The sequence below is a fragment of the Rattus norvegicus genome, chromosome 16 (genome assembly GCF_021556685.1).
Source record: "Rattus norvegicus strain SHRSP/BbbUtx chromosome 16, alternate assembly SHRSP_T2T, whole genome shotgun sequence".
Lineage (NCBI taxonomy): Eukaryota > Metazoa > Chordata > Mammalia > Rodentia > Muridae > Rattus > Rattus norvegicus.
This window is the reverse complement of record NC_141549.1, coordinates 53,883,686-53,904,543: the sequence shown is the minus strand read 5'-3', so window position 1 is coordinate 53,904,543 and position 20,858 is coordinate 53,883,686. Positions and strand designations below refer to the sequence as shown.

At 46.7% G+C, this 20,858-nt stretch overlaps 2 protein-coding genes across 10 annotated transcripts in view; one reads left to right on the top strand and one right to left on the bottom strand.

The window, feature by feature from the left end:
• The window catches only part of Erich1 (glutamate-rich 1), a gene marked incomplete at its 5' end in the record, with an annotated part of 52,793,804 nt that overhangs the window by 29,759,820 nt on the left and 23,013,126 nt on the right, over window positions 1–20,858 (bottom strand).
• Window positions 1–20,858, top strand: part of Acsl1 (acyl-CoA synthetase long-chain family member 1) — a 66,080-nt gene that overhangs the window by 18,321 nt on the left and 26,901 nt on the right. For 5 of the 10 annotated variants that reach the window (XM_087587478.1, XM_087587486.1, XM_087587480.1 and 2 more), the window contains exons 2-4: window positions 3,368–3,594; window positions 15,164–15,281; window positions 18,995–19,059. In XM_087587478.1, coding sequence (XP_087443604.1) covers window positions 3,400–3,594; window positions 15,164–15,281; window positions 18,995–19,059 — 378 coding nt within the window. In that variant the 5' untranslated portion in view covers window positions 3,368–3,399. Of the gene's footprint in view, window positions 1–1,563; window positions 1,640–1,722; window positions 1,750–2,970; window positions 3,087–3,367; window positions 3,595–15,163; window positions 15,282–18,994; window positions 19,060–20,858 lie in introns of those variants that run through there. The other 5 variants (XM_087587479.1, XM_087587487.1, XM_087587482.1 and 2 more) reach the window with 4 other exon arrangements.

The following is a 20,858-nucleotide window of genomic DNA, read 5'->3' as shown; positions in this document are numbered from 1 at the left end:
AGCCTGTATGTTCCACACTCAGACACATGTCTTCCTAAGACTTTAAGCCAACTGAATCTTGTTATTAGCAGATAACAGCGAGATGTATGTGCCTGAGCTTTGAGCACTGCTAGATGTAGATATGGAAATTTGCTTTTGAAAAAAAAAATCCCAGAAAATTCCCAACAGAACACCATTGACTGAAGAACATATATGTCTCTTGGTTTTAGCAATTTATTAGCAAGGGCTCAAAAACCTTTCAGGACTTAATCTTAAGTATGGTATCTGTCCTCACACGGAGCACAAAATGGCTGTTTACACTGTCTCATTTTGATCGCCCACCTCTTTTTTTTAAATATCTGATTAGCTATTCCTTAGCAGCGTTCAAGTGGAAGAGAAAAGGTTTATAAGGTGATCACTGCTAAGTATTTGTTCTTGACATAACTAAATAATGTGCTCTCGTCTTCATGCCTTCATGCATGCATTCTAGTGTAAGCCTTACCAATTTTGCAGATTAGTACCTGGCTCCTAGCATGGATTAAATGGCTATAGCTTGTCCTTATCACCTACTAAATGTAAGGATCTCGCTGGATTTAAATGCTTAGCATTACAGATTAGCATCTAATAATATGTTCTTGCATGCGTGTTATAAATGATTCTCAGTTTTTAAAACATTTTTCTTCCTAGCCTCATTAAACTTTCTTTGCATAATGCACTCTCTCTATCTGAGCTGCCACTGCTTAAAATAGATAAGTTAATCCCGTGTGTGACTGTTTGTTTAGGTGGTTTGATAGTCTCACCCAAGGATGTAATTCTGCTGTAGTCAATTCCTATAAACCCACAAATCTTGGTGCTGTGGCCATGGCTCCCTGAACACTGAGGACAGAAGGGACCCTGGTGTGTGTGCGAGGTGGGTGATGCCTCCTCAGACTCAGAATGAAGGACAGAGAAGACTGTTTGTGAAGTCTCAGTGGCCAGTGCCAATAGGACAACCTGAGCCTGATTTTAGTTGCTTATCCTTGAAGTCTCAGTGTCAGCTTCTGTTTCCCAGAAGGGCCTTTCCTGAGGCTTGGTAGGTTTGCTCATGTCATTTTATTTACTCCTCATTAGGTGGTTAACCCATTGAAAAGATGGCCTGATCATGAGCACGGAGTTCGGTACACCCTGGGCACTCAGATATGCAGAGTTACAGGAAGGGCTCAGTGCCTATGAGAGCACCTAGAGCAGAGTTACAGGAAGGCTCAGTGCCTATGAGAGCACCTAGAACAGCTACGCTGAGTGTGGTTTGGGATCTTTCTCTCCAAGCTGTCTCAGGCGGTTAGAAATCCCACCTGACAGCTCCTGTCCTTCACTTCAGTGGTTGAAAACAAAGATCAGAAAAACCCTACCCATTGTTTCTTCTTATTGGGAAGCCGAACAAGATGAAAACAGTGTCTGTTTGAAGAACTGCCCCTGGCAGCAACACTCACTGATGCTGCTCCCTGCCCATGGGTGGAGCGGTGGGGTGACTTTCCTCCCAGCTGCTCATTGGCCCATCCTCCACCCTCTGTGCCCCTAAGAAGTCAAGAATGGATTTTGTCTGCTAGTTACCTTTAGCCCAGTGGGCAGCAGTGTAGGACTCGGCATGTGACTGATGCCCTGAAAGACCTTGGCAGGCCTGGTAAGCACCCGCTGAGCTGCCCTGGCCCCCACCCCGCCCCCATCCTCACTGCCCTTTTCTGACTCTGCTGTGGTGTGTCACCTAGCAGTCAGCTGTCGGTGGCACAGATGGTGAGTGCTTTTGTAGGCACGAGCACTTTCTTTCTAGAATTAAAATCTGAAGAGACTGGTTTATCTGTTACCTGTTAGCATTGTTAACTTTGTGATTCTGTGTGTGTGTGTGTGTGTGTGTGTGTGTGTGTGTGTGTGTGTGTATGTGTGTGTGTGTATGCACCCACATACACATGTGTGTGTGTGCTTACTCTTAATTTGAGCCATAGCACAAGCTTGAACAAGTTGGGTGAATCCGTCATTATCTTGGGTCCGGTCATATTGTTGGTTAGGAAAAGCAGCTTGTTACTCTGATACTCTGTGGGGGAAACTTGTATAATAGTGTGAATTTGATCTGAAAGGATGATTTCTAGAGTTCAAAAAAATACTTCAGTCCCGTGACCTCACTTTCAAAGGACAGTGTGCTGTCTGAGCTTGGAGTAGCAGAGAGAGCGCTTAGTGCATTGCTGTGGAGTTCAGCGCAGTCTCTGGGCTCTGCCGTTTCTTCCTTTGCTGTGAGCCAGCCTTGCAGGCAATCATTCATCAGTAAGCTTGTAAATTAGAACTGGTCTTTCTCTCTGGTGCACAATTAATTATTTTAGACGACTCTCCATATAAATTGCTTATAAGATGCAATAAAATAGGGCTTTGATTTATATTAATATTTACCTAGTTTTCTTCTGTGTATCTTGCTTTCTCATGTAAGCACTTTTATTATCGTGGTAACTCAGTGCTCTGAGCTCAGGACTAATCAGGGAGCTGTGGTAGGGGAAATGATCACCATGGATCACATTGATTGAACAATTTCGTGTGTGGGGCACCATCCTCGGCTGTCACTGGGAATCCTTTAGTAGTACCAAAAGCTCCCTGTTATGGGTACTGTCTTTATTTCCATGTGCAGAGACAGACCGACATTCAGCAAGGCAGAGGGTAAGCTATTTCCAGTGCCAGTAAGGCAGACCCTTGTTCCAGAGTGTGTCATCACCACCGCCTTCTCACAAATGCAGTTCCATGACCCCTGTCTGCTCTTCTGGCATTTGTTTTAAATTCTCACTGAATGCACACCAATTTTTTTTTTCATTTTAGTTATATCTTGGGGAATAGGAAGGAAAGTAATCTAATTAGAAAAGCCAATCATGGGATCTCCTGACATGTAGCCACTCCCGTTGGGAAGCTGAGAGACATGTTGAAATTTAGGCTGGTCTGTTTTACCAGTTGGGGAACTCGTTCTGGGACCTTGGCAGATGCAGCACCTGATGGCCCTTAGGTGGTTTGGGCTTGTTCATGCTCTGCATTCACACTACCCACTGGCCTTGATAATGAGGGTTGAGTGTGTTTGTAGGTGGGAAAGGACAAAGGTATAATTTCTTTTCTGGACATAGGAGTATCTTATGGCAAGAATTCTTCAAGTCAAATCTTTTGATTGTGGCTAATAAAAACTTTTTTTCTTACACAATACAATGGAGAAATGGAACCAAACTAAATGATTAAAATGTTACCAGAAAAATGAAAGTTTTCTGTGGGGGAAAGACCTGGCCCATCTGACTGGGGATTAATGTGTTGATTGGCCAGAGCATAGCACTAGTGAGTGGCTTGGGTGAGCCTCCTGAATGAACATGGCACCTTTCTCTTCTAACAGAATTCTGCCTAGAGAAGCGCCAACACAGAACTATGGAAGTCCACGAATTGTTCCGGTATTTTCGAATGCCAGAGCTGATTGACATTCGGCAGTACGTGCGTACCCTTCCAACCAACACACTCATGGGCTTCGGGGCTTTTGCAGCGCTCACCACCTTCTGGTATGCCACCCGGCCGAAGGCCCTGAAGCCACCATGTGATCTGTCCATGCAGTCTGTGGAAGTAACGGTGAGTCCCACCCCGCCCTCACACCACCCACCCTCACACCACCCACCCTCACACCCGCCTGCTGGGCGTCCCTTCATGTTTAACCTCATTGGTTGGTGGTGAGGGCAGTTTACAAAGAGAAGTTGCTGGTGGTGGGGTAGTAAACACATGTAGAAGCCAAATTACAGGGCACAGGGACGATAAGGTGAGGTAGGTTAGGCGTCTCTCCACAGTTACGCTGAAGATACATCCTGAAATCTCCTCAACTTCCCCTGTGCTAGGTTCCCGGTGGGAATAAAAAATTCCACCAGGAGGAGAGAGAGAACATGGAGCCTGGCCCATGGGAAGAGTCACCAGATGTTGCAGGGAATATTTTTTGTGGCATGTGGGATTTGTAAGAACTCTTTCACACACATTTAAAAGGGACTCTGGTTTCACATAGGGTAAGGCTAAAACTGGCATTTAACAGATCACCATGGCCACAGTGTCTCAGATAGGGATGAGGAGACAAACAGTTAAGGCACCTGTGCTTGGTCATGAGTGCCAGGTTGTCGTGGCCTGGACAAACTGAAGGCAGGCAATAGCCACACACCAAACCCCGCCGTATGTGATTGGGGAGCGTGGGTGGGATGGCATGAGAAGCCTCTAGACCCTTCTATGACTGTTCCTCCTCAGCGCTCCTGTCTCTTCATCCTTGCCTCCCTAGCCTCTTTCCAAAGTTCACAAAGAAGCAAACAAACCGGGGGCTGGAGAGATGGCTCAGCAGTTAAGAGACTGGTTGCTCTTCCTGAAGCCCCCGAGCTCAGTTCCCAGCAACCACACTGTAGTGTACAACCATCTGTAATGGGGTCTACTGACTTCTTAGACTCATATACACTAACTAACTAAATAAGTCTTTAAAAAACAAAGCAAGGACAAACCCATACGCACTGGAAAGCCTTCAGCTGCCCTTGCTTCACAGCCGCTCTCGTGCCTCTGCTCTGGTCAGAATTAGCCTTCAGTGTTTATTACTTTCCGCCCAGAGGAAGGTTGTGAAACACAGACCTGCTTTATTTGCTACTTTTAGATGGAGAAGTTAAAGGTCTCCCATCAACATTTTCCCCAGATTGGTCGCTGTAGCAGGCCAGTGTGGCCATCCACAGAAAGCCCAGGCTAGAATGATAGCTTTGAGCTGATATCGGGGTTTTAGTTCTTTGGTTTTTTTTTTTTTTTTTTAAACAAGTTCTTGGATTTGCTAATATAAAATTCTTAAAATATACCAAATGTGTGAGTAATTTGTGGCAGATTTAGGCAGGGAAAAACTGGGCTGCTGAGAAAACTGGGCTCTCTATTCCATTCCCATTGGGAATGTAGTGGCCTTCCTCCTAGCTTACCACACACCACCAGAAGGATTTCATTTTTTCTTAGGTTGGCATGGTTTTGTGGAATTCCCTTCTTCTGCATAGCACCTGGCATTCCAAGTAGCATCGTTGTCACTATTTAAAGGGCAGGTGACAAGCGCAAGGTTTAGACACTAATAATTCAGCAGTAACTGTTGGAAGTGCCCGGTTCTCACTAGGGGAGATGTTGTGGGGACGTGTGCAGAAAGATTTATTTATGCTTCTGTTATGTGTATGAGTGTCTATGTATGTATGTGTACAGTGTCGCATGCAGCTGTTCTCAAAGGCCAAAAGATGATGCCATCCTCTCTGGGAATGGCGTTACGGATGTCGTGAGCTGCCGTGTGGGTGTGAGAACTGAACTTGAGTCCCTACAAGAATGGGAAGTGCTCTTCACTGACCCGCCTCTCCAGCACCCAGTGTGTATGTGTGTTTGTAAGTTCCGTCTTGGCATGAAGTGACTGCTTCTTATTAAAAGAATCATACAAGTTCCCTGAAGAGCAGTTTAAAACTACAGATAAACAGAACACTGAAATAACTTTACTGCTCAGTATACAGGGGTTCTGATTTTTTTCTTTGCGTATAATAGATTCACATCTGAGTTTCAGAACTCAGAGATCTCATGAATCGATCTATGAAAGAGCTTGCTTTGCTTTTTAAAAACTAAAATATAAAATTTTAGGTTTAAACACACTGGGAGTCCGGGAACCCAGTAGTTATAGACACAGTGTTACACTATGGATTGTTCTGTGGGCCTCTGTTGGCAAGAAAGACAAATCCTGCTCATTTCCCAAGGTATGCTGACCCCTGGCAACAGTCTGGGGGCTGACTGGGGAGGGGGTGCTGTTCCTACTTTGAAAGCAAGGGAGCGCCACTTTCTGACCTGCCATTTGGTCCTGCCCCTCCCAGCTCACGCGGCTTTTATCACTTTCTCCGTGCCAGCAGCTTTACACAGATGCTAAGACGGATGAGTGCACACGGGTTCAGGTGCTGCTCATCCCCCCACTCTGTCCCTTAGCTCTGTATAAGTCACACCCTAAGGTTGTCTGTGACCAGGGTGGTGGAGAGGATGTGAGTAGCCCTACTGTGGACCCATCAGGAAAGGCAGTACAGCTCTGCCAAGTAGTTGTACTGAGGATGACTCCATCAGGCTCTATTTCAAGATCCCTGTGCCCAAATGTGTGGTTACAGCTCACCTGTGGTGAGCCTTGGTGACCTAAAGGCCAGCCTACCCCTCAGGGCCGGGAGGAACTCCTGCTGCAGATTGCTGCTTCTGCTACTCAGTTACTATGAACAGGCATCTAAAAAGGGGGTTGTGAGGGTGAGTTGTTGTTTAAACTACTTTTGTACTTGATATACATGGTCTCTTATTTTCTTCGCCTGTCCTTCCTAAGTTTGAGTTCCCTTCTGCCAGTGATATGGGAAATAGCAAAACAGGCTTCATAAGTTCCTGAGGAATGCTGGCTTTTGTCTGAGCATCAGTTTGGAGAAGTGGAGTTTCCTCTGAACCTGACAAGAAGGGCCTGGAAGACGGAGACATGACAGGCATGATGCCTCGTCTAACCTCCACACATTATATCTGAAAAGCATAAATAACAACCCTGTCGAGCACAGCTTGGAAGACATCCACCGGCTTGGCCTGTGGTGTGTTCAGTGTTAGTCAGTTGTGTTAGAACAAGGGCTCTGGGGAGGAGAGTGGATTACCGTGTAAAGGAAGACTAGGTGGGTCCAGGAAAATCTGAAGGATCCATGCTGGAGCCTTGGGACTCAGGCAGAGGTTCTTCTGAAAATGAACATGTTAGGCCTGTGCCTTTAGCACTCGAGGAAGAGGCTGAGATAGGAGAATCACAAGCTTGAGGGCAGCCTTGGCTACAAAGCAAGATCCTGTCAAAACAAAACAGAAGCAAAGAAAGATAAATGGTGGTTAGATTCTGAGACTGCAAATTGAAGAATCTGAAGGCTGGGTGTGGAGGAGAATGGAGGAAGGCACAGAGTTGTGAAACACCAGTGCTTCTGTCTATCCTGGACCTACCCTTGATGCAGATTGGACACAGATATGGCTGGAGAGAAAGTCGGCCCACCTGTGAGGCTTCAAGGATAGGGGACATAACCTGCTGCAAAGTGTAGACGAGAGAGATCTGGGGAATCACTGGATCACTGCAGCGGGCAGTAGGAAGGAGAGAGGCGCACACTAGTACTGAGTGCGCTGCCTGCCTTAGGTTAGCGAGGCCTGCGACTACCACGGGGCAGAAGGCAGCTCAGTGGAGACTAGCTTTACTTTCCCTCCAGTTAGTTATACTTATAGGCATTTAGCCTTTCTAAAACAGTTTTTAGGCTATCAGAACTTACAGTGGAATTTGCCTCTGGTGACCAAACCACAGGCCATAGTAGATTCAGTATCTAGGCTTGTTACTTTGTTTGGGTTCAAAGCTGCTGTGACTTAGCTCCACAGAAAATGATACGGTGTTTGGGATGCGTGCTAGCGGGTCCCCCTCATACCTGAGTCTAACACAGAGGGTGCCGCTTTTCCTGCAGTTCCTTCCACTCACTGAATCCAGTTGTCAGACTTGCATTCATTCAGCAAGTACTTAAGCTTCAGATACAGGATGTACATAATCCCGGGACAGGACGGGCTGCTGTCCGTGTGAAGCCTCTGTCCAGCGAGAGGAAGTGCTCAGGGACCTCTATCTGTGACAGAGGTCAAGTACCATTGTTAAAATAAGAGCTCTGGTACACACTGCAGCACGAAACAGTGACCTGGTCCATACTTAGACTTATCTGTGGAACATGTTGTAGAATGAGGTTTTTCCATGTGGTCGGTCGGAGCATTCTTCCACACACTCAGTCTTTACCCATGTATAAGTGTGAAGGCCCACTTACACACAGGCATAAGCAATTTCCTCAGCACAAGAGACCAAGCAGGTCATGGACTTGTACATTTTTATGAAAACACATTTGTTCCATGCTTGCATCAATAAAATAAGTCCAGCCCTGTGAAGGTAATGATGACAAAATTCCCAAGACTGGCCATGCCCTTTTGACCTGGAAAGCCCGTGACAAGCTCAGAGCCAGGGAGCGCTGGTTGACGTGGACAGCCTCAAATACTGCTGGGAGGCAGACAGCCAGAATCAAACTGGAGTGGAAGCTGCTATGGAACGAGATTGGGGTTGAATTGTGCTGTCTCTGGCTACCTCCGACAGAAGCCTGAAGGTCTGTGGAAATGTCAGAGCCACTTAGTTGTAAGATGAGGACAAGTGACTTTAACTGAAGGGGAAGTAACAATTGTGTACTGAGCGAAACAGCGATATTAGGGACCATGGCAGCATGTGGTTATTTCTACAGCTATTTATAAATCTGACGTAATAAATACTGCTCTGCAGTCATTGGTAGACATAAACTAATTCTCACCTCTGGGTGTTGGGACAGAGAGCCATTGGTGGACATGTGCAGGGCTGGAGGCTTCCGTGGGACACCAGCCTTCAGAAGCCCTTCGTACATCAAAACTCTGGCTTCCTGTCTGTCATTGTCTGCGGGCCCTGTTCTTAGGCAGCCACTTTCTTTGGCCTACTATTTGTCACTGCAGGATCCTGCTCACAGTTTCCCATAGCCTGTTCTTTCCTGGTCTTGATAATTGTCCAAGTGGTCGAATAAAGATGAGCCCAGGGTTGCCCTCACACAAACCCAGAGAGTTTCTGAACACATTTTCCTGAAGGGGGTTTGGGCATCCGGTAGAGTCTTCAGCAGGCAGTCTTCACGAGACTGGGGATAAGAGGGAAAGCAAGCATTCCCGGTGCCTCTGATCACGGAGGTCTGCTGGAAGTCTGTAGGCGTCGGTATTTTCCCACCTTTAGGTGACTTCAGCACCTTTCTCAAACTTAACAGACTTCTTAATAACATGAAAACCTTTCTGAATGTTGTTCTCTTTATACCCATCCATTGGAACCTCAATTTAAGGTACTTGTATGAGCAGTCTGCTGACTTCAGAATACATGCAGCAGACACCCGGGGCTTTGGATTAGGGAGAAGGAAGGGTCAGGCTGGTCATGAGCAGTGGCAGTGGCCTGGAGGCTCTGTGGGTGAAGGTGGGGATGACTGGCAGCTCAGGGCAAATCGCCTGGTCTTCACACCATCTCTAGGCTACAGAGGGATTAGGAGGATGTCTTAGGAAAGAGAGCAGTCGATTATTAGTGTTAAAAAAGCTACATGTTGGGGCTGGAAAGATGGTGGGGTGGTTAAGAGTGCTTGCTGTTCTTACAGAGGACTGGGTTTCAGTTCCCAGCACTCATATGGTCGTCCACAACCATTTGTAGATACACTCATACACATAAAAATAAATAAATGAACCCCAAACAACAATGCATATGAAATATGTGTATGAATGTATATATTATATATGTATGTGTATATGTTATATGTATGTATGTACATATTATATGTATGCCTGCCTATGGCAATGTTGCTAAGTTCTCCATAACCAAGAAAAGTGAGAGTTAATTGCATAGGAATATAATAAACCGGGTCTGACAGCGTGATTTTGTACAAATGATGCCACCTGCTATAGGCTTCATTAGACAAGAGACATATATGCACACCGAAGTGACAAATAATTTCTATAATATTTAAGTTTTAAAATAGCACCCCCCACCAATGAGGCTAACAGGTGCCAAATTGGGGGGAGGGGGAGAATTGTCACTGCTATTTGCTTCCTGACAAAAATCCCTAGTGTACACCAACATCCGAGTAGTCAGTCACATGGGGTAGGACTGGGAGCTGTGGTCCCGTTTGGCCAGGCAGAGGTGAAGCCCAGTGCCTTGTGTGCCCTGCATAGCTAGACAGAGTCTTTACCAGAGCAGTGTGTGCTGAGTTCTCTTCTGGTGATACTTGGTCATGTGCTGTCTCTACCCCAGTTTCTCCTAAACGGATCCTCTGACTGGAAGAGTGGGCCACACAGGAAATTAGCAAGTAGAGAATTAACTAGGTTTGAAAAGCACCGAGGGCTTTGAGGATTAGAGGGTGATGTTTGTCTGGACTCTGTCTGCTCAGCCTGCTTGCAGAACCCTACAGCAGGCTAGTTGGATCTGATACTCTGCCTCACTGCCTTGTAAACAGGAAGGGAGAAGACATCAGCAAGCCCATCCTTACTGAGAGGTGGCAGGCTGTGGGAGACTCCATAAGTACTCCCTCAGCTGGTGGAGATCCAGCCCTGCCTGTGGGGTGACACTTCTGACCCCGATTTGCCTCTAGGAATAAAGCTCAAGGGTTGTTTTCTGGTTAAACAGTAAGCATGACCCTGGCCCCGCCGCCTCTGTCCTTCACCTGGTAAGACTGTTTAGCGATGTTGTTTAAATACTTTGTCCATTACCAGTCAGAGGTCACTGGAGTGTAGGTTCCCCCCACAGGCCGGCCTTTAAGAGATCTCACTTAAAACCTAGTGTTGCTGAAAAGCAGTTTTAATCCTGAAAAGAAATACGAGTTGGTGGACTGGGCAGGGAAGGCACATGCCAAGTGGCAGATGTCAGTGGCAAGTATAATGCTGAGAGGGGAGGACCCCAGGGAAGCAGCATTTTTATTCAGTAAGAAAGGGAACACTTCCACCTATCCAAGACGACGATTTTTTTAGGGGAATCTGTGATCATCCATAGAGTGAATTGCAAAACTCAGTGCTTCCTGTTGTCTGGTCCCCTACACATCCCTACACATTGTGTTCTCCAGGTCATGGCCCTTCCCTTACAGTCGAAGGGCAGTGGGGCCTTTTGCCCAGTCTCACCTGCACCCTATACTCCATGTCTCTTCTTGGGCATCTCCTTACTGCTTTATTATCAAGCTTTTGCTAATTAGTTTAATTGCTAATAATTAGAATACTATAAACACCTTATCCTTGGGTTATGTTGTCACGATGATGGCTTCACTGGGAGCGCAGTCAGCCTCTTCCAATTTGCTTTGCTGGTTTTATCTCCATCTGTCCCCACACCTGAAGATTAAGTAACACTGAAGGCTTAAACCAAGTAGAAATCTTTAGCTAAAGGTTCGTTATTCGGTGACCCTCTAAAACAATGGCTTTCACCCTTCCTAATGCTGCAACCCTCTAATACAGTTCCTTACATTGTGGTGACCCCAAACATAAAATTATTTCATTGCTACTTCACAATTGTCATTTGCTACTGTTCTGAGGCGTGTGTAAGTGTCTGACATGCCACCCCTTGTGAAAAGGTCATTTGACCCCCAAGAGTCACAACCCGAGTTTTGAAAGCCTCTGCTCTAGGGCAGCGCTTGGAGGGTTGGGAAGCAGACAGAGTTCTCCTGACGGGTGGCCATGCTCGTCACTAGCTAAGGAAACGCCCTGTGTTTCTCAGACTTGCCCTGGACTCGGGTCTGTGACTCTCCATGCTTTGATTCTCCCCTTTCTTGTTAGATGGCAGATCATGGTGCTCATGGCTCCTGCCCCCTCCCACATAAATCTTTTTCTCTCTAGACTCTTCCCACAACGTTTTCTATCACCGTTTATACTTGTGGTGGGTTTCTTTCTGTAGTGCTGGACTTTCACTACTCCTGCACTGAGGACTTGTCTCTAGGATTCTGCTTCTCAGACTCTAGGGCTGGACTTGGGTGCCTGACTTGTTGAAACCCTGTTGGCCGATCTCAACCACGAGTTTCTGGTCCAACCTTCATCATCTCTTTCCCAACAAATGTCAGTCTACATTTTGTAGACCTGGGTATCTAAGATGTAAGAAATATTAAATGAGTCTTTTCTATTAAATATTATAAAGCTTTTTATCTTGTCTACCCTTTAAGATTTCTATGCAAATCTCTTAATCACCTCTCCAGCCTGATAAAACCTTTGTTTACACAAAGGCCCCCTGCTGCAGTCCAGGAATTTTGTGACTCTAATACAGACTAGCTAATCAAATAAGGCCGTGAGGTTGTCTCTCACCAATGGGGTAAGGACACGTCACCACTACCAAGTGCAAGCCTGTCTCTGTGTTCCCCGTTAGTATGTGACCACTGACCAAGAGTAAAGTCTGCCTCCTCTGACTACTTCAAGGGAATGGCAGTCTCTTTCTTTGAGATCCAGAACTTATTTCTAACAAAGACAGACCTGTTATACCTGCCCCTCAGGGTCCACACCTACTCTTGTGTGTCCTTGTCTTTTCTTGTATTGTTTTGATTTGCCAGGATTCCTTGGAGGCTCTCTGACCACTTGGGGATAAGATGTATTAGTTAATTCTGCACTGCCAACATCTGGCACAGCTGCTTAAGGGAAGAAATAAAAATGGCTTCACAGTCTCAAGAGCTTTCCTTCGCCACAGCAGGGAAGGCAGTGGGGGCATTCAGTTCACTGTGGCTGCAGAAGCTTGTCATGTTCCCAGAGACAGAAACCAGAGAGCCAGCCAGAAACTGGGACCCAGATACACCTTAAAACACTTACACTGGTCATCCACATCTGTCTGCTAGGCCCCACCTACTAAAGGTTCCTAAGTCTCTTTTAGAGTGACTAACTGGAGAACCCATAATCAAAGCATGAGTCTGTGGGCTATCAGTCCAGATTCAAAACATTGCATTCTACCCCTGGACCGCCAAAGGCTAATGGCCATCTCACAACAGAAAATACATTTAGTCCAACTTAAGAGTCCCACAGCCCACAGTTTAGTCACTGTCCAGAAATTCACATTCCAGAATCTTCACTGAGATCCAAAGCAGTCTTTTAGCTATGAGCTTCTAGGAAATACAGAAACTGTACACTTCCAGTATACCATGACACAGAGTCAAAACCCCCATTCGGAAAGGGAGGAATGGTGACATAGTGGGGCTGGGGAAAGGACAGGCCCAAAGCCAGCAGGGCAAACATCAAATCCTGTAGCTCCATGTCCAGCATGAGAGGCACATGTTGCTGTGATGTGTGCTGCAGTAGGCTTGGGAAGCCTGTCTCTTCCACGTGTGTCTTCCACAGCTGCCATCCTGGCCTGGCTCTATTCTGTGCTACAGCTGTCCTCGGCACATAGATGTGCTGTAGATGCTCTTGTCATCGCCAACATCCTGGAACTCCATTGGAACTTAGTCTCACCTTCGTCACGTCATCCACAGACCTTGGGGGCTCCTTGCAGCAATTCTGACCCTTGTGAACCTTGGGACTCATGGGAACCCTGCCTGGTTCACAAGATTATCTTCAACACCTTGTTGGAAGCTACCACAATTCTTCCATGCTGCATGCTCACGAAACTAGGACCACATGAATAACACCAAGTTTCTGCTGTCAGCTTGAGCAGTTGCTCTGCCCCCTTGCACCATGGCTGCAGTGGCCTCTTGGTTCCAAGGTGGGAGAACCTGGAAAAACATATTTGTTTGGAGCTCTGTGCTGGCAAAGCACCCTAGGAAAACTCTTTTGTTGCTCTCAACAGCCTTCCAAAATGACAGCTCTGGCTAGGGAACAGGCATTGAAAACATGAGGCTTTGGGAACATTTCCGATTCAAACCATAGCACAAGTCCCAGGCTCCCCTGCCTTCCTTACGTCCTCCCAACTGTCCCACTGACAGCTGTGTGAGCTGCTCTGGAATGCAGATCTCATGGTTGCTTTTAAAGAGAGGATCTTGTACTGAGAAATGCTGTGAATGGTTCCAGGTCACCATGATACTCTTGAGCAGAGTATCATGAGGACCTCCCCATGAGCAGCCAGACTGCTTGCCCTTCACTTGGTGGGGAAAGTAGGGTGGGCCCAGGGCAAAGAGGTAGTACTTTATGGCGCATGGCCCTTCTGCTTCCCCATTCCCTGCAGCCCCTCCTCTCATCTCCTTCCTGGTTCCCTATTTTTCTGACCCCCTGTCTTCTCTTCCAAATTGTCCTTGATGTATGTTTGTTTGTTTTGGTTCTGCCTTAGGTAGACTTCTCACTAGGAAGCCTCAGTGTTGTCTCTTCCTGAACCCTGAGCCTCTCAACTCTGACTGCTCTTTGACCCCACTTGCTAGGGACAGTTTCCTGTTTTCTTTCATCAAACCTCAAGCCAGAGTGATTGCTTCCACTTTTTGGACAATCCTTTCCTGTGGTGCTGGAAGTTCTCTTCTCTTGTCTAATTTCCCTCAAGGATTTCCCTGGTGCTGTAAATGTGAAGGGCCCTCTTTGAGCCATGAAATAAGAAGTAGACTCTCACCCAGTAGTTGAGCCCTTATCTACCAGTGTAGAAAGAATGTCTGAGGGGTTCCTGTGATTATCTGGACCGCCGTATGTATATGCGTATGGTCTTAGCTCAGCTCCTGCTGCTGCTGCAGGAGACCGAGAACTGACTCCCTGCCCTGTGCGTGGCAGTTGGACTCAGGCCCCAGCAGGTGGAGTCACCTTAGCAGAAGGTGTTCAGCAGCAGACGCACACCTGTCCCAGCTGCAAATAAACACCTGGGAGGACCTGCATCTGCTCAGACTTATAATCAGTAGCCAGTGATTTTTAACCCTGAGATGCCACTTAAGGGACTGAAGGTCCTAATGGATTGTGTTACCGTCGGTAATGAGAGAGAACAGGGAACCTCAAGTGTAGGTGACTCATGGACATAAAATTGAGCGCTCTCTTGTTTCCTCCCAAGCCGAGTAGCATCTTCTTACATTCTTCTGGTGGATGCAGTTTAAGGACTGTAAAGTAGTGGGGGCATTTTTCTGTTGTCCTCGCTCTCTCTTTGGCTTTGTCTGCCAGGACAGGTCCTTAGAAATTTGTGAGCAGCAGCAACTCTTCCCCCTATTCCCTCTCTTCCTCCTCCTCCTCCTCCTCTATCCTCTCCATTTTCTTTCCCTAAGATTCTATTCATGGCCATGTACTTAGCCTTGCTTCTCCAGAGTCACCGAAGTTCTTCAAGGGACCGGCTGACGTACACTATCAGCACGTCAGCACTCCTTCACTCAGCGCTAGTCACTGCACAACAGCCTGTATTTATTCTACAGCTAACTGACAAATAGAGATGGCATGTACTGACAGTGTTACTGAAGGTGAAATAGGAACAGGGAGCAGTTTTACAGTGTCAAGACCACTAGTCATTACCGTGTATTTATTATCTACCTGAGAATTGCTAGGACGGAAGCTTTTAGGTGTGTTTGTATGACAGATAGGTGACAAGCCTCGGGAAATACTGGCATGTTGATTAGGGTCGTTTGGCCACAACATAACACTTCTTTAAAGGCACCATGCTGTGGGCTTCTTGCTAACACCCTGCTACCCCGGTCCTTCCCAATAGGGTACTACTGAGGGTGTCCGAAGATCAGCAGTCCTTGAGGACGACAAGCTCTTGCTGTACTACTACGACGATGTCAGAACGATGTACGATGGCTTCCAGAGGGGGATTCAGGTGTCAAGTAAGTGCATAGCTGCATACTGGGACTGACACTTCACTGTTGCTTCTCATGAGGAATGAGCAGCCTTCCTTTCAGAAGGGCACATCTGCCAGTGTTTCACATACCCAGCATTGTTTGTGTTCTGTCTCCTGTAATGTGTTGGGAAACAATCTCAAAGTTTAGAGGGCTCTCCAGATGTTCTCTGACATAGGGACAATGCATCCTATATTTAATGGAGAGTTGCATGTACTGGGCTACGATGTTTCCTGTAGTTGAAAGTAAATGTTTCATTGGCCCTGACCTGTCATTTACTTACTGGACCATTAACATCTGTACTGTGAGAGAAATACTGACTTTGCAGGGAAGTTCACCCATCAGAAACACCCTAGAGAACCCTTGCTATCTATCCATCACCTGCCTCCGTTCCAGCCTCTCTCCATCCCCCCACCCTGAATCAGTCCTCCTCCACACACATCATAATCCTGCCCTGGCCACTCCCACTCACTGGTCTTGACCTGTTAGTGGTCTTTTAACCCTGTTGATTTCATGTCTTTCTCTCTATAAACAAATGTCTTCCTAGTCTATCATTTCTCTCCTGGCTCCAGTGGGGCACCATCCCCCTTTCCTCTCAGCATGGAAACTCTGCCTCTGCAACACTCCCTTCACATACAGAGGTGTTAGCCTGGCTTGGCCTGATTTTGCCCTCCAGCCTGTACTCCTTGAGAACATGGTCTGCCACTTGCCCTCCCTGCAGCACTGACATAGGACCTGTCCACACTAGATACTCAATATATTGTCCATGAAGAAAGACACATTCTTTTTAAGGATTATTTTTGCTTTTCCTAAGGTCATCTACAGACATAGATCTTTTGGGGGGAGGGGGGAGGGAAGGCTAGCCCTGACCTTCCTGGAACTCATTCACAGTAGACCAGGCTGACCTCAAACTCAGAGATCCACCTGCCTCTGCCTCCCAAATGCTGGGATTGTAGGCGTTCACCACCACTGCCCAGCTTAGAAATAGATTTTAAGATCCACACTTTAGCTTCTATTTTTGCCACTGGTTGTATGATTGTGATTTTCCTGTTAAGAACCAGAGAGATTGCTTTCTGTCTGCCCCACGATACATTGCAAGCAGTGTGTGTGTACTCAAAGTACCTGCCATTTAGTGCACGACAGTGGTATGGTCCGATGACTCAGCCTATTGTGTTCAGACAAACATTCCTATAAAAGGCTTATTAGCCCACTGTAAAGACAAGACTTCCTTGTCTATCAGTCCATACATGGACTTTTTGAAGTTAGTATCAAGGTCTGAGTTTATCTATGACGGTAAGTCTCCCTGAGAAGAAGGAGTCAGCCAGCATTAAGCTGCATGAAAATATGTGTTGTAATTTATACACAGCCTTGCCTCTGGAGGCAGAGAATGGGTTTATCTAGGAGTGTGCAGCTTACACTGTACTTGTGGCAGTGAGACAACTGCCCACTCTGTTGTCACCTGTCTAAATGGAAAATGAGTGATCCTCAATAAATCACAGAAGGAAGCTCACGCTCTCTTAACATACACTCATTAAAGGCAGCTGCTTTTAAGTCAATGCTTCTTTTTTCCATCAAGAAGCATTTAATCCTAAACTTTATTGTTCGTAGGATGTCTCAGGATTAAAATCTTACAGATGAGCAAACATTTTGAGTGGATGGTCGGAAGTTTCTTCAGGAGCAGGAGAAGTCAGCCAAGAGCTTTTTAAATATAATTTAAAAATTTTAAAGTGAATTTTACGAGCATGTTTTGCCTGTGTACTGTTTACATGAAGTACGCACAGGAGCCAGAAGAGGGAGGGTGTGGACACATTGAACTGGAGATACATATACGTCACCATGTGGGTGCTGGGAATTGAACCCAGGTCTTCTGGAAGAGCAGCCAATGCTTTAACCACCGGGCCATCTCTCTCGCCCTCTTAAACCTCAAATTTTTAAGGTGCACATAACTGTATATCAGTGCTGCCTGGGAGCACGTTTTTAAAAATACTGAAATTCTTGCTCACATTTATCCAGTTATATCAAAAGATTCTTACAGCAGGGCCTGGCATGGATGCTTTTCAAGTTCTCCGGCGAGCTGGCACTCAAGCTTGACGGTTGTAGAGCTGGGATCAGTGTGCTGTGCCTGTAAAGAGCCAACAGTCCATACGTTAGGCTTAGGGCTTTCTGGGCCACAGTCTCTGCTTCTGCATGCATGGGCGGGCGAGTTAGGCCGTGCTCACTAACACTGTGCACAGCAACATCCATTGGCTCATTGCGGCCCTGCCCGCAGTTTGCCAGTCCTAGATCTTGAGGAATAAAATGGCATTGGTTCCTAAGGCTGAGGGGTCTCTCATCTGAGAAGTGGTACTGATGACCGCACCTACCCTCCCAGCCTTGGTTACGGTGCTTTAAGCTGAAGCAGTTCTTGGAAGAAAGACTGTTTCTGTCAGGTCTGTTTATCAGGATAACAGAGAAATCAGTGAGCCCAGCTTTTGTACCCTCCCATTTTCCCAGCTCCTGACTGTTACTTGAATCCACTTGTGTGCCACACTTCTCTAGGCATAAACCTAGGTGATTGTCTTGTCTAGGCCCTGGTGAAGCCACTCTCTTGTCTTCCTTGCCAGTTCTCCCAAGTCGCCATCTCAAATCAGAAAACCTTTACCAATTCAGAAGCGGACTGGTGAACCTAGACATTGTGACCTCGTCATGTTTCTTCCCTTCTTCTCTTTGGGGGATTGGGGATAGTCATTGGGGCTGGAATAGGATGCAAAAAGTAGCCAGGGCAAGAAATTATCCTCAAGGATGTTTCCCAGTGCTGCCATTGCATTATAAGCACATCAAGGGATTAACCCAGTGATGTGCTCACAGTCCATAGGACTGGACTCCATCGCTTCTCAAAAGCCTATCTCCTGCACACCCTACCCCAACACGGGGCCTGTAGGTGAATATTTCACTCTGAGTTGGAATGCTTGAAGCTTCCTTAGAAATTCTGCTGGCTGCCTCCTCTAAAACACAGTAGTCTCTCTGCACTCAGCCACTGGCATGAAAGAAAAAGTCACGTGTTAAACATTCTTAAAAATGACATTAAGTGGGTATGGTGGCGCATACTTTTAGTCCCAAGCATTTAGAAGGCAAAGGCAGGTAGATTTCTGTGAGTTCGAGGTCAGCCTGGTCTAAAGAGTGAGTTCTAGGACAGCCAGAGCCACATACTAGAAAGACCTCGTCTTAACCCCAAAACCACTGACAAAATGTCAGTCATTTCTATTTGCCTTTTTCCTGTTTTTATTGCACCCCCTTCTGTTTAAGAAACAGAACAAAGGGGCTGGAGAGATGGCTCAGCGGTTAAGAGCACTGACTGCTCTTCCAGAGGTCCTGAGTTCAAACCCAGCAACCACATGGTGGCTCACAACCATCTGTGATGGGATCCGATGCCCTCTTCTGGTGTCTGAAGACAGCGACAGTGTACTTATACATAAAATAAATAAATAAAATCTTTTTTTAAAAAAAGAAAGAAAAAGAAACAGAACAAATAAACAAACATAAAAATCACTTCAAACTCCCGGGGAAAAAACCATTTTTAATCTAAACTCAGCGTTTCTAGTCTGAAGAGTAGAATCTTCCTGATATTGTAAGGAATAAGGAGAAGAGCAAATAAATTGATACGGGAGTAGGTTAAAGGTCAAGGCCGTCTTTTGCCTCATCTCTGTTTTTTCTTTTTGTAGATGATGGCCCTTGTTTAGGTTCTAGAAAGCCAAACCAGCCATATGAGTGGATTTCTTACAAACAGGTAAGTACCCTGGCTCTGGTAACTTTCCTCATGTCTGTGACCAGAATCTCAATGTAAGCTACTGAATGGAGGAGGTTGATGTGGACTCAGTTTGTGGGTGTTCAACTCGGGTTTTGGGTGTTCAGTCCACCATGGTGGAGAAGGCACGGTGCCTGACTGTGCAAGTTGATAGTCCTGAAAGCCAAACTTCGTAAGAAGCAGGACCAGTCAAAACCCTACAGCTGCCAGCATGGCGGCATGTAGCCTTTTGCCAGAGTTCCTCCACTAGCTAGGGGCCAAGTGTTTAAACACATGAGCCCTTGGGAACCACTTCAGACTCAAACCACAAGACTGGCTCTGTAGGTTGGTCCAGCGTACTGGTGAGTGGTTGCTGGCTGGGTGGGACGTGTGCTGGGCTTTGGAAACTCATTCCACTGAGCATCTGAGGAGAAACAGAATGTAGAGAATCTAGGGAAACTGAGGCTAACTTACAGATTAAAGCACCTGTATTCATTATTGTGAAGTATGATATTTCAGACAATTTTAGAAATTCTAGAAATCTCCAGAAGCAAATGCTCCCCTCCCATCATAAGATGACTTGTCTTTGCCTGGGGGCTGCTAGGAAACTTAGAAACCCCAATGTGAAGGGCCCCTATTTTATAGATGAGGAAAACATGTATCCCACAAAAGGTGTAACTTGCCCATGCTCACATAGAGTGAGTGTCAGAACACAACCAGAGCCTCTTCTGTGGGCGTGTCCACAACTGCTCTTCGGTCCTGTCTTTGGCCCACTCTCTGATGTGGCAGCCATAGGGAAGCTCAGGCGTTCTGAGGAGACTCCTGTCTGTCTGCACACAGCTAAAGCTGGATAGTCTCACACATGGCACTCACTCCCTTCGCTGCTTGTGGTGGCTGTGTCGTGAAGTCAGTTTGTGAGTAGTGGGTCTCAGAGCAGAAAGGTGTCGCCTTTTCTTTATGACTACACAGAATCAAAGCTGGTGCCGCTTTTCCGGTCTGGCCTCAGGATGGGCAGGCACAGCTGCAGTGCCGTTTAACTGGCTTCCTTTTTCCACACAGCTGTCCAGGAAACGGTTTTTTGTCCCTAGACTCCACTGATGCTTGTTCTGGGGCCAGGTAATCCTGTGACACCCTTGAACACAAACTGGCTTTCTCCCTCAGTGTTCTCAGGAGCAGGCTTGTCTGCGGGGGGATATGGAGGGAGAAGTTCTTTGGAACCACAAACCCGGACTGGGAGTAGCACCCGTCAGAGCTCTTTAGGCTGAGGCCCTGTATTTTTCCTTTTCCCTCCTCAGAGAGTAGACAAAATGTCCAGTGCTTTGCTTGGGTAGTAGTTGTCTGACTCTCAAGAGAGACAAGAGAGATGGGCTTTGTAGTGCCTTGCCTGTGGCCTGTGGAAGGAGCCAGGAGCTCACGTGACGGGAGAGTTCCCTTTCTGTTTGGCTTTACCAAAGCCCAGAACAGTTTCTGTCCAGTTTTTCCCATCAGTCAGTGCTAGCTCGTGCCTGTGTCCCTAGCACTGGAGAAGCTGGGCTGGGAGGATCCTCGTGAGTTCCTGGCTGATTAGATATATACTGAGGCAGAGTCCTGTTCTGGGCTACAGAACGAGACCACCTCAGAACACCAAGGCAGTTTCTATGGCAAGTCTCCCGAGTCTCTATAGCAAGACTGTGTGTTGGACACAGGGCAGTGTGTGACAGGACCCTACAGACTCTGATGGATTCGTGGGTGAGAGAAGAAGGTGTCTGTTGTGGATTGGTGGTCAAGGCACACTGAGCATCCCTGAGGTTTTCTGAAGGCGT